Source organism: Malus domestica, chromosome 10, assembly GCF_042453785.1.
Source record: "Malus domestica chromosome 10, GDT2T_hap1".
Lineage (NCBI taxonomy): Eukaryota > Viridiplantae > Streptophyta > Magnoliopsida > Rosales > Rosaceae > Malus > Malus domestica.
This window is the reverse complement of record NC_091670.1, coordinates 35,261,271-35,286,331: the sequence shown is the minus strand read 5'-3', so window position 1 is coordinate 35,286,331 and position 25,061 is coordinate 35,261,271. Positions and strand designations below refer to the sequence as shown.

At 35.4% G+C, this 25,061-nt stretch overlaps 1 protein-coding gene and 1 long non-coding RNA gene across 3 annotated transcripts; one reads left to right on the top strand and one right to left on the bottom strand.

The window, feature by feature from the left end:
- Positions 1-2,156: 2,156 nt before the first annotated feature.
- LOC114827322 (uncharacterized) lies at positions 2,157-2,763 on the bottom strand. The gene is made up of 2 exons (XR_011572543.1): positions 2,649-2,763; positions 2,157-2,458 (listed from the first exon to the last, which is right to left on the bottom strand). It is a non-coding gene; the product is annotated as an uncharacterized lncRNA (long non-coding RNA).
- Positions 2,764-14,996: 12,233 nt separating this feature from the next.
- LOC103446056 (O-fucosyltransferase 23-like) lies at positions 14,997-17,660 on the top strand. 2 transcript variants are annotated; one of them, XM_008385112.4, is made up of 3 exons: positions 14,997-15,422; positions 15,608-15,727; positions 15,816-17,660. In XM_008385112.4, exon 3 carries the CDS (start codon positions 16,042-16,044, stop codon positions 17,392-17,394), a length of 1,353 nt encoding a protein of 450 aa, XP_008383334.1. In that variant the 5' UTR covers positions 14,997-15,422; positions 15,608-15,727; positions 15,816-16,041; the 3' UTR covers positions 17,395-17,660. The 2 variants fall into 2 exon arrangements, with proteins under 2 accessions (XP_008383334.1, XP_008383335.1); XM_008385113.4 differs by having other exon boundaries at positions 15,209-15,422; positions 15,858-17,660.
- The last annotated feature ends 7,401 nt before the right edge of the window (positions 17,661-25,061 follow it).

Below are 25,061 nucleotides of genomic sequence, written 5' to 3'. Positions count from 1 at the left end.
GCTATAAATTTGATCTTACTCTATAATCTATCTATATTATAATCTTATCAGAGTTATAAGTTAAGAAATTTAAATATAAGTGTCGAGGTTTATACTGTTTAAACCAATTTGACTATTTTAAGATATCAGTAGTAGTTCTTCTTTGGAAACACCTTTAACTACCGGCACTAGAGAGCTTGAAAAGGTGATTGTAAATGCTCTCGTGCTTGCTGTCTAGCAAACCTACAAGGATGTCCGTGTCAAAGGAGACTTCAAATTAACTATTCATTGCATTTTTTTTGAAAGGTGCTACACCTTAGCCCTTGAAGGCTTTATTGGATAACATATGTTACATGACAATCCTTTCTACCACATTCATGGAAACATATCTATCGTAAAGCTAATTTTGTCGCAAATACAACTACAAAATATAAAACACCATGGTTGGTTCTTATTTGTAGAATAAAAGTATTTATAAATACTATAAGTGTTTTACTTGACTCCTTCACATAATTTTACATGATTGATTCTTTATACTGCTATTTTAACGTCCTGGTGTTAAATAAGTCCTTAAATTGTCATCCCTAGTCTAGGTTACCTGATGCCCGGGCCCTCAATAGATCGCCCCTAATAATCCATATTTTTCTATCGTAAGGATGTAGCTATTTGAGAAAAATAATCAAGGAATCTTACGTGCAGGCGTAAAACCCCCAATGAATATATATTTCTTTGAAGGATCGGTGTTTTGTTTTTTCATTGCAAAAAAACATGTAAGCCAAAACTGGTGTAGCTATCCAAATACGTGTGAGATAAGGAGAGAAGATGTTCTAGGGTTTAGTGTGTTGTGGGTTTAAGTGAGTGGATAAAGTTGGATTAATTAGTTTGTTCTTTAGCTTAGGTTAATTAGGTCCCTTTGGTTTGTTCGTCAACAGATGGATTTTTCATTAAAAAAACTAAGCAAAAATAGGTTAGAATGCAATTATAATGTCAATTAGCCTTCCAATTATATCTCTGTTTCCCTCCCCCCTCGCTCTTGACACTTTCTTTTTGAAGAAATTTTTCAGTGTGTCGGGAATATGACACGGTGCACAAAGTGTTAGACAATTAGTTGAAAAAACTTTCTTTTCAAGTTTTCAACTAATTGTATTATTACATTTAGGGGGTGTTTGTTGCGCTGAACTATCTCGGACTGGACTAGCTTCAAGGACTAAGCTGGACTGGCTTAGACTAGACTAAGCTGGACTAACTTAGTGAAGCGTTTGGTGCAGTGTTGGACTAAGAAGCGGATAATAACAAATTCTAATATTATATTATTTAATATATAAATTATTAATATTTTATTATAATCTCGGTGACCGGAGATGACGAGGAGTCTATCGGGAGTGGTTGTTGAGCATGACGAGGACGAGAGAGGATAGTCTTAGCTAGTCCCATGGTTATTGGGGGGTCTCGCTAAGACCTCTTAGTGAAGGGTTTTGTCCATGCTAGTCCCCTTTAGTCTCATTAATGTTAGTCCCAGCATGAAACAAACACAGTATTGGACTAACAGCTAGTCCAGTCCAGTCCAGTCCCATTTAGTGAGGGCAAACAAACGCCCCCTTAGTGTAACGAGCTGTATTTCTGCACACTAAAAGATCTCTCCTATTTTGCACCACACAGAAAAGAAAAAATCATTGTACCTACACGTGTTCAGCACAACATGAATATGAGATAATCCCAACAAAACGCACATTAAAGTTTTGTACTTTTTTTTTTTTTTGATGAATTTTAATTGTCGGTTTCATTCCACGCTTTATAATTTTTTCTAATGAATTTTAATTGTCGGTTTCATTGTTTTGTAAGTAAAGTTATAATTAGCTAATGCTCCATGGTTTCCCCCACCCACCCACACACAGAGGCTTTATAATATAATGTACTTACACAACATCTATAAATAAACAATATCGTATTTAAAAACTCTCGAATTTTTCCATCATTTAATTTAGGGAACTTTAATGAAAAGTACGCGGTACTGTTCACTTTAACGAAAAACCACATTTCTACACTAAAAAATCAATCCTGTTACTATTCATTTTACCTTTTATTTTGTCCTTATCATTAAAACTCAAAGTTTTCAAGCCCTTTTCATTAGTTTTCCTTTTAATTTATTGTACGAGTAAGCATTATTTGTATAAAACTTTGGCGAATAATATACGTAGTATAGAGACTAAATCATTCACAAACACATATGGATCCATGTATATACGTTGAAAATGAATGCGGTTTGGAGTATTTCTAGTGCATGTAGCTAGTGTTCAGGGAGCTAGCCGGCCTTGCGGACAACCTTTACCATCATAGCAAACGCATTTGAAAAGTAAGCAGGCTCCGGCGGTCGCACCTTCCCGTTCTGTGCAAGCCTTGTTGCAATTTGGACTCCACAAGCATGAACCCTGCCATGTGCTACTATAAGACCAATCACGGCATCCTATAAGCTCGCTATCTGCATTGTGCAAGAAACATATACAATCATAAGTAAAAGATCGAAAATGAGACATATATTTGCTATTTATCAGTACACTTTGAAAGTGAGACATATCAATTATGTCTTCCACCCGTACTATAACAAGGGGAATTACACACCATATGGAAAGTGGTGTTTCTAATACACGTAAAAACTTGTCTATTTTTACCTGCAACTGCAAAGACGATGAACAAAACAAAAAGCACAGAAAGGGAGATTGATTTTGAGGTTTTAGCCATCTTCTTCCTCAACTTTTCAATTAGTCATTAAAATTACAGTTGCACGGCACAACTTGTTTGAGTTTTAGGTGCTGTATATATATGCTTCACTTGGAATTGGGGGATCAGTTAGAGCATCCGTAGAAATATTGAGGTCCACTCGTTCCACCGTGTGGGCAGGTAAGCAAACCTATTGTGCACCTTATTTAGGTACAAACAAACATGTACAATTCGATAGAAACAACAACTACCACAGAAATATTGCCAAACAACATTTCTTTTGTAGGTTACAGTTTGATGTTTGAGTTGTTTGTTATGCAGATGCAGGTATCCAATTTGCACAAGGTACGTTCTCAAATGGTTAAGTCTTTACCATTTTGGATATCGCGATATCTTGGAGGTCTACGATATAGTCTTGGTTGCGAAATATTCAAATCATTTCAAGACTCACCACACGAAACAGGGTTCAGAGCAATTGTTAAGCATATTCGAAGTACATGATGTTTTCATCCATCGTTGAGTCCCAATGATGATTTGGGAAGACAACATCTCATGTATCGATCAGACCAAGATATGATACATCAATGAAGTCAACGCCAAGACATATTGCGTCTACATCACATCAGCAACCCATCAGGAAATTAAAGCAATCTGATTCCAAACACTCTTGCCGACCTCTTCACGATGTCATTGCCGAAGGCTACCTTCCAGAAGCTTGTCCGAGGAATTGGTACGCATAACTATTTATTTGCGATGCTTGCGATTCTCATTTGGAAGTTTTGTCAAACTCAATGGAGTATTCAGAAGTATACTCATTTGATCTTAATGTACTCTTTTCCTACGATTATAAGCATTTTTCCCACTGGGTTTTTGTTACCTAACTAGATTTTAACGAGACACCCATCCTGGGATGGTCATACCTTTGTGAGCATTGTGCTTTCATCTAGATGGCGTATAGTTTTGACTTAGTACAATAGTTTTAACTTAATACAAACTTCTCACGTTTTTCCTTAGTCCATGGGTTTTTCTCCTATACTGAGTTTTACCATAGTGAGGTTTTGAGAGTTTTACATTTTTATGCATTCTCTCGTTAATTTGAGACTTACATTCGCTAATTGAGTCGACAACTTCATCAACTGAACTTAGTTCATCGTTGAAGACGTGATGCACCATTTACTTAGTAATATATACACGCTCAAGGGAGAGTGTTGCAGTCTTAATTTAGTTAGGAATGTGATTATGTAAATCCTAGTCGATCCTTATGGGATTCTACCATATGTTTTGGATAGTATCATGTTTAAGTTATAATATCTACTGGATAAGGAATTTACCTTCTTACTACTATAATAAATGCTCAGTGGGAATGAGAAATCATACCTCTGAATTTTCCCAATTCTCTCTATGCTTGCCACACCTCTCTCAATCTCTCTATAACTCGTCAGATAATTAGGGCCTACAACAATAGATTATATATACATATATATATATATATATATATATTGTAATATATGATATTTTGACTCATTCATATAACGTTGCATGATTGGTTTTTAATATAAGAAAACTAATGAAAATGACTCGAAAACTTTGAGTTTTAACAATAAGGACAAAATAAAGGGTAAAATGAATAGTACTATGATTGACTTTTTAGTATAAAAATATGATTTTTCGTTAAAATAAACGGTACTGAAAATTTTTCGTTAAAATTCTATTTTTATATCGCAATTTTAACGTTCTTGTTTTCTATAAGTCCTTGTATTGTTATCCCTAGTCTTGGTTCCCTTGATGCCCGTGCCCATAATAGATCGCCCCTAATAATCAATATCTTTTTATAGTAAGGATGTACCTACTGAGAATATATTTGTTTGAAGGATCGATGTTTTGTTTCTTCTTTGCAAAAAACATGTAAGCCAAAACTGGTGTAGGTATCTAAATATGTGTGAGATAAGGAGAGTAGATGTTCTAGGATTTAGTGTGTTGTGGGTTTAAGTAGGTGGGTAAAGTGAGAATAATTAGTTTGTTCTTTAGCTTAGGTTAATTAGGTCATTTTCCATTAACAACCTAAGTGCAAAAATAGGTTAGAGTGCAATTATAATGTCAATTAGCCTTCCAATTATATCTCTGTTTCCCTCCCCCCGGCTCTTGACACTCTATTTTTGGCGAAATTTTTCAATGGGTTGGGAACACGACTCGTGTACAAAGTGTTATAGTATAATTAGTTGAAAAAACTTTCTTTTCAAGTTTCCAACCAATTATATTATTATATTTGGCGTATTGAGCCGTATTCCCAACACACGAAAAATCTCTCTTATTTTGCACCACATGGGGAAGAAAAAATCATTATGTCTACTCGTGTTCAGTACAACATGAAAGTGAGATAATCCCAACAAAATGCACATTGTACTTTTTTTTCTTCTAATGAATTTTAATCGTCGGATTCATTGTTTAGTAAGTTATAATTAGCTAATGCACCATGGTTCCCCCCTCCCTCCCCAAACCCACAGAGGCTTTATAATATAATATAATGTACTTGCACAAAATCTATAAATATACGAGTAAGCGTTATTTGTTTGAAACATTGACGAATAATATACATAGTACAGATACTAAATCATTCACAAACACATATGGATCCATGTATACGTACAATGTATGTACATATACGTTGAAAATGAATGCAGTTTTGGAGTATTCCTACTGCATGTAGCTAGTGTTGAGGGAGGCGGCCTTGCGGACAACCTTTACCATCATAGCAAACGCATTTGAAAAGTAAGCAGGCTCCAGCAGTCGCACCTTCCCGTTCTGTGCATGCTTTGTTGCAGTTTGGACTCCACAAGCATGAACCCTGCCATGTGCTACTATAAGACCAATCACGGCATCCTATAAGCTCGCTATCTGCATTGTGCAAGAAACATATACAGTCATAAGTAAAAGATCGAAGTAAAAAAAGAAAAGAAGTCAATCGATGACCTTTTTCATTACAAGAGATTTTTCGGTGTCCACACAATGTTATTGTTCCACTTAAATTATAACACGTGTATTTGCTATTTATCAATACACTTTGAAAGTGAGACATATCAACTATGTCTTCCATGCGTACTATAATAGTAGGAATTACACACCATATGGCAAGTGATGTTTCCGATACACGTAAAAACTTGTCTATTCTTACCTGCAACTGCAAAGATGATGAACAAAACAAAGAGCACAGAAAAACAGAATTTTTTTGAGGTTTTAGCCATCTTCTTCCTCAGCTTTTCAATTAGTAATTGCATGGCACTACTTGTTCGAGTTTTAGATGCGAATATATATGCTTGACTTGCAAAGTGGGGATCAGTTAGGGCATCTGTAGAAATATTGAGGTCCACTCGTTCCACAGTGCGGCAGGCAAGCAAACCTTATGTGCACCATATTTAGGTACAAATAACAACATGTACAATTGGATAGAAACAACAACTACAACAGAAACATTGCTAAAACACAAATCTTCTCCTCTCATCATGCTTATGCAGGTAAGTTCGTTGAGTCTATGTGTCCAGAGCCGAAGGACATTTAGATCCGAACTATTCATTTTAAATCCTGCTTTCTTCATTAGTCCATTACATTGGCCCAACTAACACATATCAAGGGTCTGAATCTCTTTTTTTTTAACGACTCGGATCTCAGGACACAAAGATTAGGAGAGAATCGGTTCAATTTCAAGAGCTCTGGCCATGTCTTTGGTCGTGTTGGGTTCTAAGGACATAGTTCAAGCTCATGATTTCCATGGCACTTTGTAACAGATCATGTATATCAATTTTTGGGCAGTGTAGGCTTGAATGGGCTAGGGTTAAACCGTTGCCGGGAACTTGGGCTGGGCTGCTTGTGGTTGTGAGAGAGGAAACTCTTCTTGCGAGACTTTTGCATGCAAAAAAATTTGGCACTTGTTTCATTACAGTTGAAACTTATTCGGCTTTGTGCCTCATTTTCACAAGATTACAAGAAGTTGAATCATGAAAAGTTGAAAACTCGTATAAAATACGTTGACGTGCTATAGCCAATGTATTTTTTCTAGAAGTTTATCATTTACTCCGCTGCTCCTTTTTGTTTTTTAGTTTCAAGACTCGGGGCCACATATTTGGAATTTTTAGATCTCTCTTATCTCTTAATATATTTGTTTAGACTTTTACAAGTAACGTGGGTTAAGGCGTGATGGTTGGGATAGGTGGTTTCATTGGTGTTAAATTATCGACGTATTTTAGTAGTGGAATAATAAGCACTACTGCATCAGCATGCATCAGGCCGGCAGATAATTGCAACTTCAAAGCCGCGGGGGTGGAGATGATGCCCATGCCCAGCTGGACCTCTCTCTCTCTCTCTCTCCCTCCCTCCCTCCCCATATATGATATATATCCCGCTTGCATTAGATTGAATTTGCATGCATGCATGTGAGCCAAATTATATAAAGGGGGTGGGGTGGACGATAGGTGAATGCATAAAGGGAAAAACAAATAAATGGCGAAAAAGTAGAAGGGAGGGAAGAACCAGGATCTTGTTGGTCATTTATTATAGGTTAATAGAATGGGAGGTTTTGAAGGCAGCAGTTGAGATAGCTACCTAAAACATAAAGCATAAATCAAATACATGTTAATCTTGTGAGGTGTTACAGGATTTTAGTTTTTTTATTGCAGTCGATGTTATTACCCTAAGTTAAATATATTAAAGGACAAGTCATTTAGTACCACGGTCCAGTGATAGTCCTCTTTCCTTGTAAGTGAGAAGTTTTAGGTTCGATTTTTGTCAAAGGCGAATTAAATCACATTATTGCTAGCCCATTGTGGGGCTTAGCCCACCCCCTCCTTCTTAGTGTAGATAATATCGACTAGACCAAAACATGATACATAACGAAGTCAACGCCAAGACATATTGCGTCCACATCACATCAGTAAAGCGACATGAGATTGAAGTCAAGCAATCTAATTCCAGACAATCTTGCTGACTTCTTCACGACATCATTGCCGAAGTCTACTTTCCCCAGAAGCTTGTCCAAGGAATTGGTACGCGTAACTATTAGTTTGCGATGCTTGTAGCTCTCATTTGGAAGTTTTATCAAACTCAGGGGAATATCCAGAAGTATACTCACTTGATCTTAATGCACTATTTTTCCTAACTATATTTTAATGAGGCACCTACCCTGGGATGGTCATACCCTTCTGAGCATTTTGCTTTCATCTTAAAGACGTATAGTTTTGAATTAATACAAACTTCTCACGTTTCTCCTTAATCTATGGGTTTTTCTCACATTATGGGTTTTACCATAGCGAGGTTTTGTGAGTTTTACACTTTTATTCATTCTTCCATTGGTTTGAGACGTGCATTCGCTATTTGTGTCGACAACTTCATCATTTGAACTTACTTCGTCGTTGAAGACCTGATGCACTAGTTAATTAGTAATATTTATACACTTAAGGGGGAGTGTTGCAATCCTAATTTAGCTAGAAATATGATTATGTAAATCCTAGTAAGTCCTTATTCGATTCTACCATATGTTTTAGACAACACCCTATTTAAGTTGTAAAACCTACTAGGTAAGGAAGTTACCTTCCTACTGATATAAATAAAGACACAATGAGTAAGAAATCATACCTCTAAATTCTCCCAATTCTTTCTATACTTGCCACACCTCTCTCAATCTCTCTATAATTCGTCAATTAATAGGTCTTACAACAATGTGTGTGTGTGTATATATATATATATATATATATTGTAATATATGATATTTTGACTCCTTCACATAATGTTTTACATTGCTTTTTTAACGTCCTCGTTTTGTGGAAGTCCTGAAATTGTCATCCCTCGTCTAGGTTTCCTTGATGCCCGGGCCCATAATAGATCACCCCTAATAATCAATATCTGTTTATAGTACGGATGTACCGATTGAGATATATTTGTTTGAAGGATCGATGTTTTGTCTCTTCTTTGCAAAAAACATGTAAGCCAAAACTGGTGTAGGTATCTAAATATGTGTGAGATAAGGAGAGAAGATGTTCTAGGGTTTAGTGTGTTGTGGGTTAAAGTGGGTGGGTAAAGTGAGATTAATTAGTTTGCTCTTTTTAGCTTAGAGTGCAGTTATAATGTCAATTAACCTTCCAATTATATCTGTTTCCCTCCCCGTCGCTCGACACTCAATTTTTGGAGAAATTTTTTCAGTGTGCTGGGAAAATAGTATAGTGCACCAAATATTATAATATAATTGGTTGAAAATTTTTTCTTCTTAAGTTTTCAACCAATTGTATTATACTTGTCGTATCGAGCCGTGATCCTAGCACACTAAAAAATCTCTCATATTTTGCACCACATAGAGAAGAAAAAACCATTAAGTCTATGCGTGTTCAGCACAACACAAATGTGAGATAATCCCAACAAAAAGCACATTAAAGTTTGTACTTTTTTTTTCTAATTAATTTTAATTGTCGGATTCATAGTTTTTGAATTAAGTTATAATTAGCTAATGCTCCATGGTTCCATGCCCCACCCCGCTACTTACACAACATCTACAAATAAACAACATGGTATGTAAAAACTCTGGAACTTTTGCATCATTTAATTTATCATATGAGTATGTGTTATTTGTAAGAAACTTTGGCGAATAATATACATAGTACAGAGACTGAATCATTCACAAACACATATGGATCCATGTTTACGTACATATACATTGAAAATGAATGCAGTTTTGGAGTATTCCTAGTGCATGTAGTTAGTGTTCAGGGAGGCGGCCTTGCGGACAACCTTTACCATCATAGCAAACGCATTTGAAAAGTAAGCAGGCTCCAGCAGTCGCACCTTCCCGTTCTGTGCATGCCTTGTTGCAATTTGGACTCCACAAGCATGAACCCTGCCATGTGCTACTATACGACCAATCACGGCATCCTATAAGCTCGCTATCTGCATTGTGCAAGAAACATATACAGTCATAAGTAAAAGATCAAAATAAAAAAGAAAAGAAGTCAATCGATGACCTTTTTATAATTACTAGAGATTTTTCGGTGTCCACACAATATTACTGTTTCACTCATATTATAACACGTGTATTTGCTATTTATTAATACACTTTAAAAGTGAGACATATCAAATATATCTTCCACCTGTGTTATAACAGGTAGAATTACACACCCCATGGCAATTAGTGTTTCCAATACATTTAAAAACTTGTCCTTTCTTACCTGCAACTGCAAAGACAATGAACAAAACCAAGAGCACAGAAAGGCAGATTGACATTGAGGTTTTAGCCATCTTCTTCCTCAGTTTTCAATTAGTAATTAAAATTACAATTGCATGGCACAACTTGTTCGAGTTTAAGGTGCTATATATATGCTTGACTTGCAAAGTGGGGATCAGTTAGGGCATCTGTACAAATATTAAGGTCCAGTCGTTCCACCGAGTGGGCAGGTAAGCAAACCTTATGTGCACCATATATTTAGGTACAAATAACAACATGTACAATTGGATAGAAACAATAACTACAACAAAAACATTGCTAAAACACACATCTTCTCAGCTCATCATGCTTACGCAGGTAAGTTCGTTGGATCTATGCGTCCAAAGCCGATGGACTTTTAGATCCGGACTACTCATTTTAAATCATGCGGTCTTTATTAGTCCATCCTACTAAGCCACCTCACACAAATCAAGAGTCTGGATCTCTCTGTTTTTTCAACGGTGTGAATCTCTAAGTCCTTGGGTTTCAGACAAAGATCCGGAGAGGATCGGTTCAATTTCAAGAGCTCTGGTCATGTCTTTCGTCGTGTTGGATTCCAAGGTCATAATCCAAATTTGGAACAGATCATCTATATCAAAATTTGGGCAGTATGGGCTTGATGACCTAGATCATCTTCTAACACCCTTTTGTGAATGGGCTAGGGTTAATCCGTTGCCTGGAACTTGGGCTAGGCTGATTGTAGTTGAAAGAGAGGAACCTCTTCTTGTGAGACTTCTCCAAGCAAATATTTTTGGCACTTGTTTCATTACAGTTGAAACTTTTATTGCTTCGTGTCTCTTGCTGACACAGGATTACAAAAAGTTCAATCATGAAAAGTTGAAAACTCATGTAAAATACATTGACCTATTGTCACTTAGTATTATGGTTTGGTGGTATTTTTCTTCACTTGTAAGTGAGAGGTCTTAGGTTCGATTTTCGCCAAAAGTGAAGTTGAACCACATTGTTATGGCAAAACCATTATAAGACTTGAGACTGTAAGTCTTAGCCTACTCTCCTACCCTTTAATGTTTTTGTGATACATTTGTAGATGGTGTTAGTTACCCAGAGAAATTGGTTTGAATTGGGCCATAGAGAAGGGGTTCTACACTTTAGGCACTAAGGTAATCAATGTGCTGCCAAGACCATCAGGAATGTGCCCATGATAAAACATTTTGCCACTAGTTTGAAAACATCTTCACAACACATATTCCTAGATGGAACATTTATTAATCTCACCCTTCTTCCCCTTAGAGCTTATGATTCGGTCTCCTCCCCCCACCTCCTTAACATAAATAATTTTGTTTGTTTAAAAAATACAAAAATATTATCCACGTATTTTAGTAGTGGAATAATAAGCACTACTGCATCAGCATGCATCAGGTTGCATTTGTATGCATGCATGTGAGCCAAATTATAGAAAGGGCGTGGGGTGGGCGGCAGGTGAATGCATGAAGGGAAAACATAAAGCATAAATTAAATACATGTTGTTGGTCATTTATTATTGGTTAATAGAATAGGAGGTTTTGAAGGCAGCAGTAGTTAAGTTAGCTACCTAAAACATAAAGCATAAATTAAATACATGTTAGTCTTGTGATGTGTTATAGTATTTTAGTTTTCTATTAGTGTCGATGTTACAACTCTAAATTAAATATAAAGGATGAGAGATGATTTTATATTAAAAAGAAAGAGATAATTTGAACCCGAAACATGTCCATTAGGTTAAAAATGAATGGCCATAGTAGTATAGGTAGTCACTTGAACTAATCGCTTATGTTTTCTATAATTTTGAAATATGACTTGATCGACCATCCCATATGCCTTGCTAGAATATTTTTATTTTATTATTTTTTAATATGCCTCGTGAAAATTATTTAATGGTGTTTATACAAACGTGAATTTTCATGCACATAATATATATATTGACTTTCATTTTCATTCCTAACATATATATCGATTAGAAAGGATAATATGGCAGAGTTGATTCAAATGAACTTTATTAATAAAATTACTTAGCACGTTTGTTCATACAAACAGGGACGGAGCTAGTTTTTTTTTAGTTGGTGGCTAATTGCATTTGATGTAAAGAAATTCATTATAGTACAATTTTTTCTATTTTTTATTGTTTTTCTGTTTCTTCTCAAATTTTATTGAGCCAACTTGTAGATATCTTTTCACAATGATAACTTATTATACATATTATTTAAAAAATTTAACTAATCAATTAAAGTACTTGAATGCCATAAGTACAAGTTCGGTTCATTGTGGTTTGTTTCCTCTATACAAATTAAACTTCAGTGGTGGTAGTTGTCCTCAATGAGCCTTAGTTGCATCCGTCCTTACATACAAACGATATTAAGAGAGGGAGATTCGAACTTGAAATCTCTAATGAGAGAAGTCAATATATACGTTTTTTCCCATAATTTTAACCAGCTAAGTTGTAAGCTCTTGCCGCAATTCTTTTCCCGACAGGTTAGGCTTTTTTTAGTCTCATGATTAACCTTTGCTAATTGGTTGTGTTTATTTTAGTTAATCACAATCTCCATCCATGTTACTCCTGAGCCCCACTAGCAATTTCACAAATAGATGACAGCTAAACAAAATAAATAAGGGGTATGATTTGTCAAATTATTAGAGACGGTTAAAAGTCTACTTCCAACAACATCAATATTGTTCTAAATTTATTAATCACTACATGCACAATCCATCAGGTTTGAGGTTTTATCACAAAATGCCTTAGTATTGGTGGAGCCAAGGAGACTCACCTTACACATGGGCCAAAGGACCCACCATCATTGCGCAGGGCCATGGAGATTCATCAATTACGTGGCAGTACATGTATGCTCTCTGACTCTGATACCATGTCAAATTATCAAAGAAATTGGCCAAATACTCATTTCTAATAACATCAATATTGTTCCTAACTTGTTCTACCGTCTGCACAATCTGTCAAGTGTAAGATTTTCTCATGAAAAGACCACAATATTAGTTTGAGTAGAGTTCTGATATCTAAATTCATTTTTGTTAGAGATACAATCGATGTCACATGTTTCAAGATGACTGATCACCAACGACCTTTGCTAGAGATTTGGAAAAGAACAAGGATTGTCTTGCCCTCCCACTTATGGTGATCTCCATGCTTTCCTGTTTTGTGTGGTCACGGTTAAGTTACGTCAACATTTTATATTATTTTTTTATAAAGATAATAAAACAAAAATAAATAGTAATATAAAATGTTGATGTGACTTAACCGTGATCATACAATCAGAATGACACAGGAGGACACCAGAAATGAAAGGACAGACAATCCTTATCCCTTGAAAAACCCTCCACCAATTTCTTTGAACTTGTTTAATTGTGTGGGTCAACATTCAACAATACGAAAACGTTGAAAGACAAATGCATCCACATGGTATAACTCAAAAGTCCCATCGTAAACATTACAACAGACATACCTTTCCCAGGTCCCAACTCACAAAAGGTCTCCCTCCCCTGGCTGCCCATGCTTTCCTTGGCTTCTTACCTTAGTAAACACTAATTACATGTATAAAATGGTGGAGTTTATAATTCTTTTCTTGTTTTCCCCAATGGTTTTTCTAATTTGTTTTATACTTCCCGAATTTTCTTAGAAAATTAATACAAAGTACACTTAAACAACTTTCTTTATCATTAAGGGCCTCTTTTTTTATTGTTAAGGGCACTTTTTTAATTATAAAGGACATTTTTTTGTTAATTTAAAATCCTCGTGAAGTGTGACTTTCGTTTAGTTTTTTTTTTCCTTACAATACATAAAGTATCCTTAATAACAAGAAAAGCTGTGTAAGTGTTTTTCAATAGAAAAAAACATTTGGTGAGGGACTTTTTGTTAGTTCTCCCAAATTTTATTAGATTGGAGGACAATCTCACCATTCATATTTGTAGAAGAAAAATCGTAAAATAAGTTTTCAATACGTGTAATTACATACAAATCATATGGACATCAAATAATCTTTATACTATGTACGTTAAAAAACTCAAACTTGAAATATAATTATTCGTAATTGCTGAATGTTACATAATCACTTTTCTTCTTAGTATATAGAACTATAATCGCGGTTTGGATGTGCAATATATGTCACAAAACAAAACAATGTATGGGAAAAAAAACAATGTTTTTAACCACTACACCATTTATGAGAATTTTCTTGTGGATAATATGTTAAAAAACTAAATTTTGTAAACTAAATAATAGAATTATTAATTAACGTGATTATTTTTTAAGAAATTTTAACGAAAACTTCTAGTACTGTTCATTTTAACGAAAAATCACATTTTTACACTAAAAAGTTAATCCTGTTACTACTCACTTTATCTTTTATTTTGTCTTTATCATTAAAACTCAAAGTTTTCAAATTTTTTTTCATTAGTTTTCCTTATTTTTTATTTCTAGCTTATCATTTGACATACAAAATGTAATCTTAAAAATGGAGGCAGATTGTGTGCCCTCATGCTATGATGCCCTTTCCATCCCCTTCTATTTGTACGGTTACGGTTAAGTCATGTCAACATTTTATATTGATTTTTTTATATAGATAATAAAATAAAAAATAATAAAAATATAAAATATTGATGTGTCATAACATAAATTAAAAAAAAAAAGAAAAACATCATAACAGGAGGGTATACAATCTAACTCTCTTAAAAATATAATCTATGCATTACTCGTTTTCTATTTACCAAGATATGTTGCAGAGGCTCAGAGGAATAAGATTTTCATATGTCCGTCCTTTTTGGTCTTGCCTGATTAGACAGTTTGTCTACATTGCTCATCTCTGAGAGGTCCTTGTCCCTTCCCATTCGGTCTTTTTCTTGGACAAGGATTGTTTGCCCGCCATGCCTTTTTATTTTGTGTGGTCACAGTTAAGTCATGTTAATATTTTATATTAATTTTTTAATGAGATAATAAAATACAAAACAATAAAAATATAAAATATTGACGTGACTTAACCGTGACCGCACAAAGTAGAAGAGTATGGAAGGGCACCACAACTAAAAGGGCAGACAATCCTGTCCCTTTTTCTTTGCCATTTCCCAACAACATCGTTCTGTCACACACTAGATTCTTGCCCTACTTTCATCTCCATTATTTTATTTCCCTTCTTGAAGCATCTCTCCTCTTTCAATTTTACTTTTTATTTTTTATTTTTGTTGTTGTTGTTTTTCCACCTTTACTAACTCATTGTTTTATTTAATTAAAAATATGATGTTGTCATGAGAGTGATGGGCTGGCATGCATTTTTCGGATTGCAGGAATTCAGGCTTTTTTTTTTTTTTTTTTTTTTTCTGTATTTCCTCGACACATGTTCATCTTCTTCTTATGTGGTGTCTTCTGCTTTCTGGGTTGTCATCAGAAAATTGAGATTGGATTCATATGAAATCATAACCCAATTGTGTTTTTGGAATTCTTTGTTGTTGGGTTTTGAGTTTTAGGCTTTCAAACTCCAAATATGTGAGTTTTATGCAGTTTTTCTCTCTCTCTCTCTCTCTGTATGTCCGTGTCCGTCTTTTTTGTTTGTTTTATTATAGCAACATCTGCAGGCTTTGGAATTTTGGATTATATGTTGTTTTATTCTGTGAATTATGGGGTATAAAGGACACACCTTTAACAGTTTTGTGATTGAATTTTTATTGCAGTGGGACAACCATATCACATCCTTGCCTTTCTCGGAGCCTTCTACTTTTGAATTTGGAATTTGGGTTCGATTGGAGGATTGCTTCTTTCAACAAATTCCGGATTAATTTTGTCAATAATTGGTAAGTTTTCTTCTCACAATTCACATACAATCCTTATAGAATTTGATTCTGGTCATATAATTTGTATATATTTGTTTGGTTTATGTAGATTTTCATGTGTCCTGCACGTATTTGAATTCAACTGTTGCAGCAACTCTGCATAAAAAGTCTCGAATTTCATACGCTGGAATGATTGTTCTTCTGGTTTTGTGCAAATTGTCTCTGAATTGAAAAGGGTTCATGCTGATTTTTTGGTGCCAGATGAATTTTTATGTTCTTGGGATGATTTGAAATTCTGGGATTTCTGGATTGAATAGGGTTTATGCTAATCTTAAATGGACGTGCCTCCTTACTGTAAGAATTTCAAAGTTCTCGGTTGCCATTTGAATTCGTTCGCATGCAAATGTGTTGTTTTAGCTGTGACTGCTCTGGTAATCAGAGCTGTTCTGCTTCCTACGTTCTCCATCTTTGATGGAACTGAACAGGACAACTTGGTATTCATCGGTAATCTGTCGTTGTCATTCGGTCAGAAATCTGGAATCCGAAAAGATAAGTTTCTGGAGGTTCCTCAAATCGTTTGGGGACTAAACAATCAGAAAATAGCGTTTGCAAGAGCTTGTCTGACCGCAAGGCTTTTGAACCGGACGCTTTTGATGCCTAGCTTGAGTGCTTCCCTGTTTTACAAGGAAGTAGAGCTCTTGGAGCCGATTTCCTTCGATAAGGTGTTCCAGTTCAAGAAGTTTAATTCTCTCTGTAATGGATTCGTTCAATTGGGTGAACTTTCAGATGTTAGAAACCGAACAGGAGCATTTGAGCTTCAGAAAGGAAGCGGAAGGAGGTGGACTCCCGAGAGGGACATGGATCAATTGAAACAGCATAATGAGGATCCATACAATGAGTACGAGGTGATTCAAATAGTAGGAAAGAATCCGTTTCTGTGGCACGATCATTGGCCTGTGAAGGACTATGCGAAAATCTTTGAGTGCATGGTTTTGGTTGATGAGATAATGAATGAAGCGGATAAAGTCGTGTCACGGATTAGAGAGATCGGAGCAGCACAAGTAAGTAGTCGGAAAGAGTTTGCGCAAATTGGCATTAGCCCGGCAGAGAATTCTGTCGTGCAGCCGGTGCCTTATGTGGCTGTACACATGAGGATAGAGATAGATTGGATGATTCATTGTAAGAAGCTAGAGCAAAGATCAAACATAACCCAAATTTGTAGTAGCAAGGAGGAGATCATGGAAAGAGTAGGCAACATTGTTGGCCTCAAAACGCCTGTCGTTGTTTATTTAGCTATAGCTGATAGCCTTCTTCATGATCCGTCCATTCTAAACGGCTGGAAAGAAGGCCTGATTCCTTTCGAGAAGAAGAAATTGGGCGTCGAAGGAAATTACAAGAAGTTCTCTTATCTCATTCAGTCTGCAATCGACTACGAAGTGTGTTTAAGGGCTGATGTGTTTGTGGGAAACAGTTTCTCGACATTTTCGAATCTTATAGTTCTGGATCGAACGCAGAAGCTCTTAAGAACGGGCGTGACAAGCTCATGTGGTGTGGATGTAAGGTGGCCTTCTTATGCATACAACATATTAGGGGAATCCAAGGGCCCTCAACGATGGATGACAAATATGTCTGGCTCAAGTCTTCAAGCAATTAGCTATGGCTCCAACGACATCTCCTGTCGAGTCTGACGATCAGTTTTTCGGCCAATGGATATACTCGATGCTCCGCCGCGTAATCGAAATTATTTCTTCCCTCCGGCGCAAATTTGTTGGTATAGTTTGTCGGATTTTCTTTTTCCTTTTGTAGAGGAAATCAGTAGCAGAGAATGTTGAAGTAGCACCAAATTATATTATTGATGTAAATTTCAAAATTTAGTTTTTTGTGTAGTTTTCAGGCGATTGATTTTTTTTTTTTCCTTGAATCTTGATGGAATGTAAGTAATTTTTACTTAGAATCTTCTTGTTTTACCTTCTTGGTTATTCTTTTCATTTTAGAATCGTCTAATTTTTAGATCATTATTTAGAGATGAACTCTACAATAAAAAATCAACTAAATTGGAAATTGTTAAACCGTTTGATAAAGTTGTCGAACTTTTACGATTTATGTAATATGGTTCCAGTGAATATTAGTTAATTGTTAGATGACTAAATGATTTTATAATCTAGTTAATTTTGCAGATATGATTTTTAAAAAATAACTTAAAAAATAGATGATTTGAATCATCTTGCAATATTGCATGAAGCAGAAAAGGTGAAATTCCCCTAAATGAAATACCAAAATTGTACAGAAAAAGGAAGTCAGTCAGTCTGTCCTCACTTTGTTAGTCTAACACAAAGTTATTTAGTGGCAGTGGTAGGGTCATGTCATTTGGTACAGTTTGAGCTTTTGGCACATCATCTTCTTTGTATTTATTGGAAGATTGAGAAATGCTAAGTTTTCTTAGACTTTTTACTTTTTCAGTTTAATATTAATTTTCGTACAAATAATATAAAATATAATGCAAAAAGATGAAGAGACGCATAGTCCATAAACAGTTTCACTTTTAAAAGAGTTTTATTAACATTTTTCTTGAAAATTTTGCTATGGCTCCAATGACATCTCCTGTCGAGTCTGACGATCAGTTTTTCGGCCAATGGATATACTCGATGCTCCGCCGCGTAATCGAAATTATTTCTTCCCTCCGGCGCCAATTTGTTGGTATAGTTTGTCAGATTTTCTTTTTCCTTTTGTAGAGAAAATTAGTAGCAGAGAATGTTGAAGTAGCACCAAATTATATTATTGATGTAAATTTCAAAATTTAGTTTTATGTATAGTTTTCAGGCGATTGATTTTTTTTTCCTTGAATCTTGATGGAATGTAAGTAATTTTTACTTAGAATCTTCTTGTTTTACCTTCTTGGTTATTCTTTTCATTTTAGAATCGTCTTTTCTAAGTCATTCTTTTAGGATTTATGTAAGAAAATATGGATCCAATGAATATTAGTTAATCTAACTTTAGGATTTATGTAAGAGAATATTATTCATATTGCAGGGAAGCAGAAAAGGTGAAATTCTAAGAAGGTATATATGACCAAAACAGAAAATACCAAAATTGTACAGAAAGGAGTTCAGTCAGTCAGTCCTCACTTTGTCACGTCTAACACAATCCAAGGAATAAAGTTTTTAGTGGCAGTGATAGGGTCATGTCCTTTGGCACACTTTGAGCTTTTGGCACATCATCTTCTTTGTATTTATTGGAAAATTGAGGAATGCTCATGTTTTTATGGATTATTTACTTTCCAGTTTAATGCTAATTTTTTTACAAATATTATAAAACATAATACAAAAAACATGAAGAGACATATAGTTCATAAACAGTTCCACTGTTAAGAGTCTCATTAGCATTTCTCTTGAAAATTTTGCTCACTCTATTTCTTTTTGTTCTAGGAGGATCCTCTAATCATATTCATTCATCGTACATCGTGCAGTAAAAAATTATAATAATTTTTTTTATTTAAAATTGAATATAAACAGTACCTGACAAAAATTGATCATATAATGTATGATGAATGGATGTGATTGAAGAATACTTGGGATCTTCACAAAGAAAATCCGACGAGCATCCTTTCTCCTTTTGTTTGCTTGGACTTGGGAAATTGGGTGAAAAATCACACTACTGGGACCCCCAATGCTTTAGGGTTTACTTGTAATTAGGAATGTAATCATAATTTTTTTTTCTTCTTTAACACTATGTAAACTTGTGAGGTTTTTTATTTTTTATTTTTTATTTTGGTAAAAGGATAATTTATTAAACCACCAACAGCTAGCAAATAACACAATGAAGGTCCAAAGACAACATATCAACAAGCAAAATTAGGCCCAAACACACTAGAGAACACAAACTGAGCCCAAAAAAACATTTAGGCCTAAACTTTACAGCAAGCCTCCGAAGCCAGAAGCTTCCCCAGATTTCCACAGCCTTCTCCCCCATTCCAGAACTATTCAGTCCATTCGATTCCTTCATCATCGTCAATCACTGCCTCAACAAACAAAAGAAGCCAACTATCAATGCCGGACCTGGCAGACGACAACGAGAAGGTGGTGGTGTTGGCAACACTCGAGCCAGTGGATACACTGGAACTCTACGCACGATCGCAGTATGATGCATGGCTAAAGATTGGAGCATGGAAGAGCCTGGAAGATTAATGCGCACGGGGATAGAGAAATATAATAGATCGGAGTAGAAATTTGGGAGAAAAAACAATGGAAGCAAGGAAAACAAAACAGAAAGAGCGCAAAAAGGAAACGGCAATTGACCCCAGCTGAAGCTAGGGCCGATGCCACCAAAATTTATGTGGTTTGAACACCTCACACAAGAAGTGAGAAGAAACTCTTAGCTTGAGAGAAAGGCTCTCACCACGGAGAGAAAAAGTAATTTCGAGAGAGATTATTCTTATTATTATTATTTGGGTTTAGGGGTTTAATTTTAGGGAACTTTAACGAAAAGCTCTCGGTACTATTCACTTTAACGAAAAATCACAGTTTTATACTAAAAAGTCAATCCTAGTACTATTCACTTTACCCTTTGTTTTGTCTTTTTTGTTAAAACTCAAAGTTTTAAAGTCATTTTCATTAGTTTTCTTTTAATTTTAACCCAGAGGTTTGTTAATTGCTATGAGACCATGTGATTGCTATGGGTTTTTCTAGAGCTAGGTAAAGAAGACAGAGGTTATAAGAGAAAACTAGTATTTGTAACAAATTGATCAACAATTAACCTAATTAACTTAATAATATATCTAGCAACATGTCTTTTTTTTTTTGTCATTTTACACAGTCACAATAGTTTTATATAAAAGTTTACAAAACACTTTGACATTGTTTTTTTTTCTTTTTTTTTTGTACTGAAAGCACTTTCACCACTATAGTTTACCAAACACTTACTTGATTTTTTTTTCACAACTGTTTATTCTCACTACACAGTAAAAGCAGTTTTGGAAAAAAACACAACAATTCCTAACTAACCCTTACTCTAAATTTTTCTCTGGCGGATAGTAACCTAGGGACATCCTTTTTTTTTTTTTTTTTTTTTTGAGAAAAACTAATGAAAAAGACTTAAAAGTTTTGAGTTTTAACGAAAAGTACAAAATAAAGGGTAAAGTGAATAGTACCATGATTGACCTTTTAGTGTAAAAATGTGGTTTTTCGTTAAAATAAACAGTACTGAGAGCTTTTCGTTAAAGTTCATTTTGTTTGTACCCAAACGGTAATCTGATATTAAAAGCACGACATTCAATAAAAATTGATTAGTTAATGGTTAATAATTTCGTTTATAGGAAATGTTTAAAATAACTTGAATATGCTCGATATTTCCACAAAAAGATCCAAAAAATCATGGAACGATATGCAAGGAGAGGGGGATGAAGTGTACATTTCACCCCATATTCTCTATATTTCCGAAAATCAGTCAATTTCTTCGATATTTTATTATCCTTGTAGAAACTTAGACAAAAAGTTACCAACTAGTGGTCGAGTTTTCTTCTTTGTCTCTTTTCAAGTATCTTTCTTCGTTTCTTTTTCTATTATGTGAATTCAGTTTTCAGTCTATCATATATTTGGAGATTGGTGCAATTGAAATGTACTACATAGGAAGGTCTAATCAAAATGAAAGATGAAGATTAACTATAGTTTTAACTTCATGAACTTATGCATTCTATATGGTATTAGTTTAATTCAATAAAACTTGTGTTGCTTTCATGATGAAAGTTTCAATTAATTTATGTGTAATTTATTCGTTCTCGTGAAGTTTTTTATTTTATTACTTGTTTTTCATTCTCACTTATCACATATCACATACTTGTTTTTACACAATATCTTGTCATTAATTATTGATTCATACGTGTGTTGTGGCTTCATACAACATTCCCTAAACAATAATTTCAAAATTTAATGTTTTTAGCAAATTTCTATGATTTCCATCGAATGCAACTGATATTGATATTTGATATATTCATCTATATTACCGTAAAATTTGTATATCGATATTTCCAACGATACCGATATTGTAAACACTGTTTCTTTGTGAGGCTTAATCCACCATCACACCCTCTTAATATAAATAATATCGTTTGTTTAAAAAAAAAATCTCCTTTATGTTGTAGGCATAATTTACTGAACAATTATGGAGGCCATATAAAAAGAGAATGTGCGGCATAGAGAGAAGAAGAAAGAGATGTGTAATTGTGGGTGTGTTTTATTCCACCCCATTGTGCCTTTATTTATAGTAGTACGAAAGGTTAATTCTTTATCCTTTTAGGATTACAACTCTTAATAGGTAATCAACTCATAATAGGAATATAAGAGATATTCCAAGATATACTATGATTTACACAATCACATTCCTAATCTAATATGACTGCAACACCTCCTTTTGAGTGTGTAAATACTCAAGTAAATGGTGCATCATATCTTCAGCAATGAAGTAAGTAAAGTTGATGAAGTTGTCGACACAATGAGCAAATGCGAGTCTCAAATCAACGGAAGAATGCATAAAAAAGTAAAACTCACAAAACCTCGTTATGGTAAAACCCAAGGTGGGAGAAAAACCCATAGACTAAGGAGAAAAGTGAGAAGTTGCATTAAGTCAAAACTATACGTCTTTTGGACGTAAGTAGAATAGCTCAAGGGTATGATTAGCCCAAAATGGGTGTCTTGTTAAAACCTAGTTAGGTAGCAAAAACCCAGTGGGAAAAATGCTTATAATCGTAGGGAAAAAAATTACATTAAGATCAAGTGAGTATACTTTTGGATACTCCCCCTGAGTTTGACATAACTTCCAAATGAAAACTACAAGCATTGCATATGAATAGTTAGGTATACCAATTCCTTGGACAAGCTTCTGGAAGGTTAACTTTGGCAATGACGTCGTGTAGAGGTCGGCAAGGTTGTTTGGGATCAACTTGCATGACTTCAATCTCCTGATGTTTTGTTGATGTAGATGTAGACGCAATATGTCTTGGCGTTGACTTCGTTGATGTATCATGGCTTGGTTGGGTTGATACATGCGGCATAATATTCATGGATTGTCATTGGGACTCAACGATGGATGAAAACACAGCAAGTACTTCGAATATGCTCAACAAGAACTCCTAACCATGTCTCACTTGTGGCGTAGTGAAGTGAGGTAAGTCTTAGGACGATTCGAAGATTTCGCAAATAAGGTCATATCGTGGACCTCTAAGATATTGTGATCTCCCTTAATGGTAAAGACATAACTATTTGGGGATTTTGCCTTGTGCGGGTTTGATAAGTAACTAGCGTTAGCATAACGAGTAAGGCAAGCATCATTCCGAGGATGAGGGGGTTGGATCGGCTTGAGATGCCTTTGGGATTTTCCCACGTAGTATCTTCAGGGTACGTCTTTAATACCAATTAAGTGGATGCGTGTAGGCGCGATGCTGCATCTTTACCAAAATCAACAGCGAATGAGATGTCCTGTCTAATACAACAAGCTAAGTACAACGAAGTGCAAAGTTGAACTTGGATATGGAATTTTGGATTCTATAACCTTATTAAGGGTTTCATTTGCATATAACATATGGACGATCAAAGGTATACTCAAAGGTAACATCTTCAGGGTGTAGTTTGACTGGTAGACCAAGGTACCGTCAGAACAACGCTTGAACTTCAGGTCAAGGCATAAAAAAGTTTTCCTAAGATCCTTCATCTCAAATTCCATCTTTAGGTGCAAGGCAGTTTTCTCAAGCTCTTCCAAAGTCTTAGTGATATTCATGTCAACGACATAAACTGTAACTCTAGCAATTTAGAATAAGACTTCATAGTTTAACACACAGGGGATTCATTCATATCCCTGATTAATCAAATAATCACTTAGATGGGTATACCATATCCGTCAGATTGTAAGTGAACGCCTTAAACAAGTTAAGAGGGTGTTCCATGGTTTTGGAACTAATTGAACCAATCCATGTAATTCTTCGAGAACTTACATGTCAATCTACGTATCTATATCCCCATGGAGAAACACTAACCACATTTAATAATACTGTTATCAATCACAGGACGTTTTGAGAAAATCCTTACGTCGTAAGGCGTGCATCATATCACATTATTTCATTCATCTCATAACGCTTCCTTTCCCACTTGTAACATAACAGGGTTACCTTGGGCAATGTAGGAACGACATGTCCAATACACATTTTGGTAAGAAATTTGACCTAGATTGTAATTTCAGTTGTCCAATCAGTTATACGTTTTCACTTAATCAACGGAACACAATTCGATATCGTCGCTTTTCATTTATGTCGGTAGCTACCATATAAGTGAAAACATCATCGATGGTACTCTCAGTTCAATTCCATTTAGCTCATCTAAACTAGTATACTAGACCAAGAACTTCAAGTCTCGGGAGTAATCCGGATTATTCTCATGAGATGGAAATGATTTGAGACAGCGATCAAGTATGGATTCATTGTGTGCCGTGTCTTCCTCTTCTAAAGAAGTGAATCCTATGAATCGAGTGATCTGTCATGCTCCAGGCCAAGGCAGATTGATTGGCTATCCGCCGGTGTACCAGACTGTCCAATAGGGGTATCCAAACAGTCTAACTGGGGCAGTACACCCTCCAGGGATGTTGACTCGACGTCCGTTAAGTACGTCTATTCTTGCAGGCATGTTTGCAGCTGGTTTATGATCTCGTCACTTTAGTTAGATCAAAGGAATGTGTCTGGAGTAACATTTTGAAATCTAGAATTCATCGCACTTGCTTATCACACTTGTGCGGTATGATGATCGAGATGAGACATAGTGGGCAACATCCACGTAAATTCGCGCCGTTCTACAGGAACATTGACGTTCTTATCTCTCCCTAATGGCGGGAAGACTGTCTCATTAAAGTGAAAACCCGCAAATGAACGATAAAAAGATTGCGTGCAAGGGCTCTAAAAGAGCTAGTGTGAAGGAGAATTATAATCGACAAAGATTCACATTCTTCGTTGAGGACCCATATTGGTACGTTGCGACGGTGCAACTTGGCACATGGAATGCGTAAATATGAAAAATGTCAGGTTTGTACCCAGTAACCAACTGTAACGTCATATAGGTTGAGTGGCAATAGGCCTCAAGGCGGACCAACATAGCTGCATACAAGATTGCATAACCCTAGGCAAAAACCGAAAAACTTGGTACGTTTACCAAAATTCGGGCGATCATTTAAATTGCGCTTTACGATCGCTAAGCGAGGCTATTTGGGGGTGAACATGAGAATTCGATGTTCAATTACAAACCTAAAATACATGTAATACTTTATCGAAAACCGTCGATATAAACTCTCCGAAATTATTCAATCTCCCAAACCTTTAAGG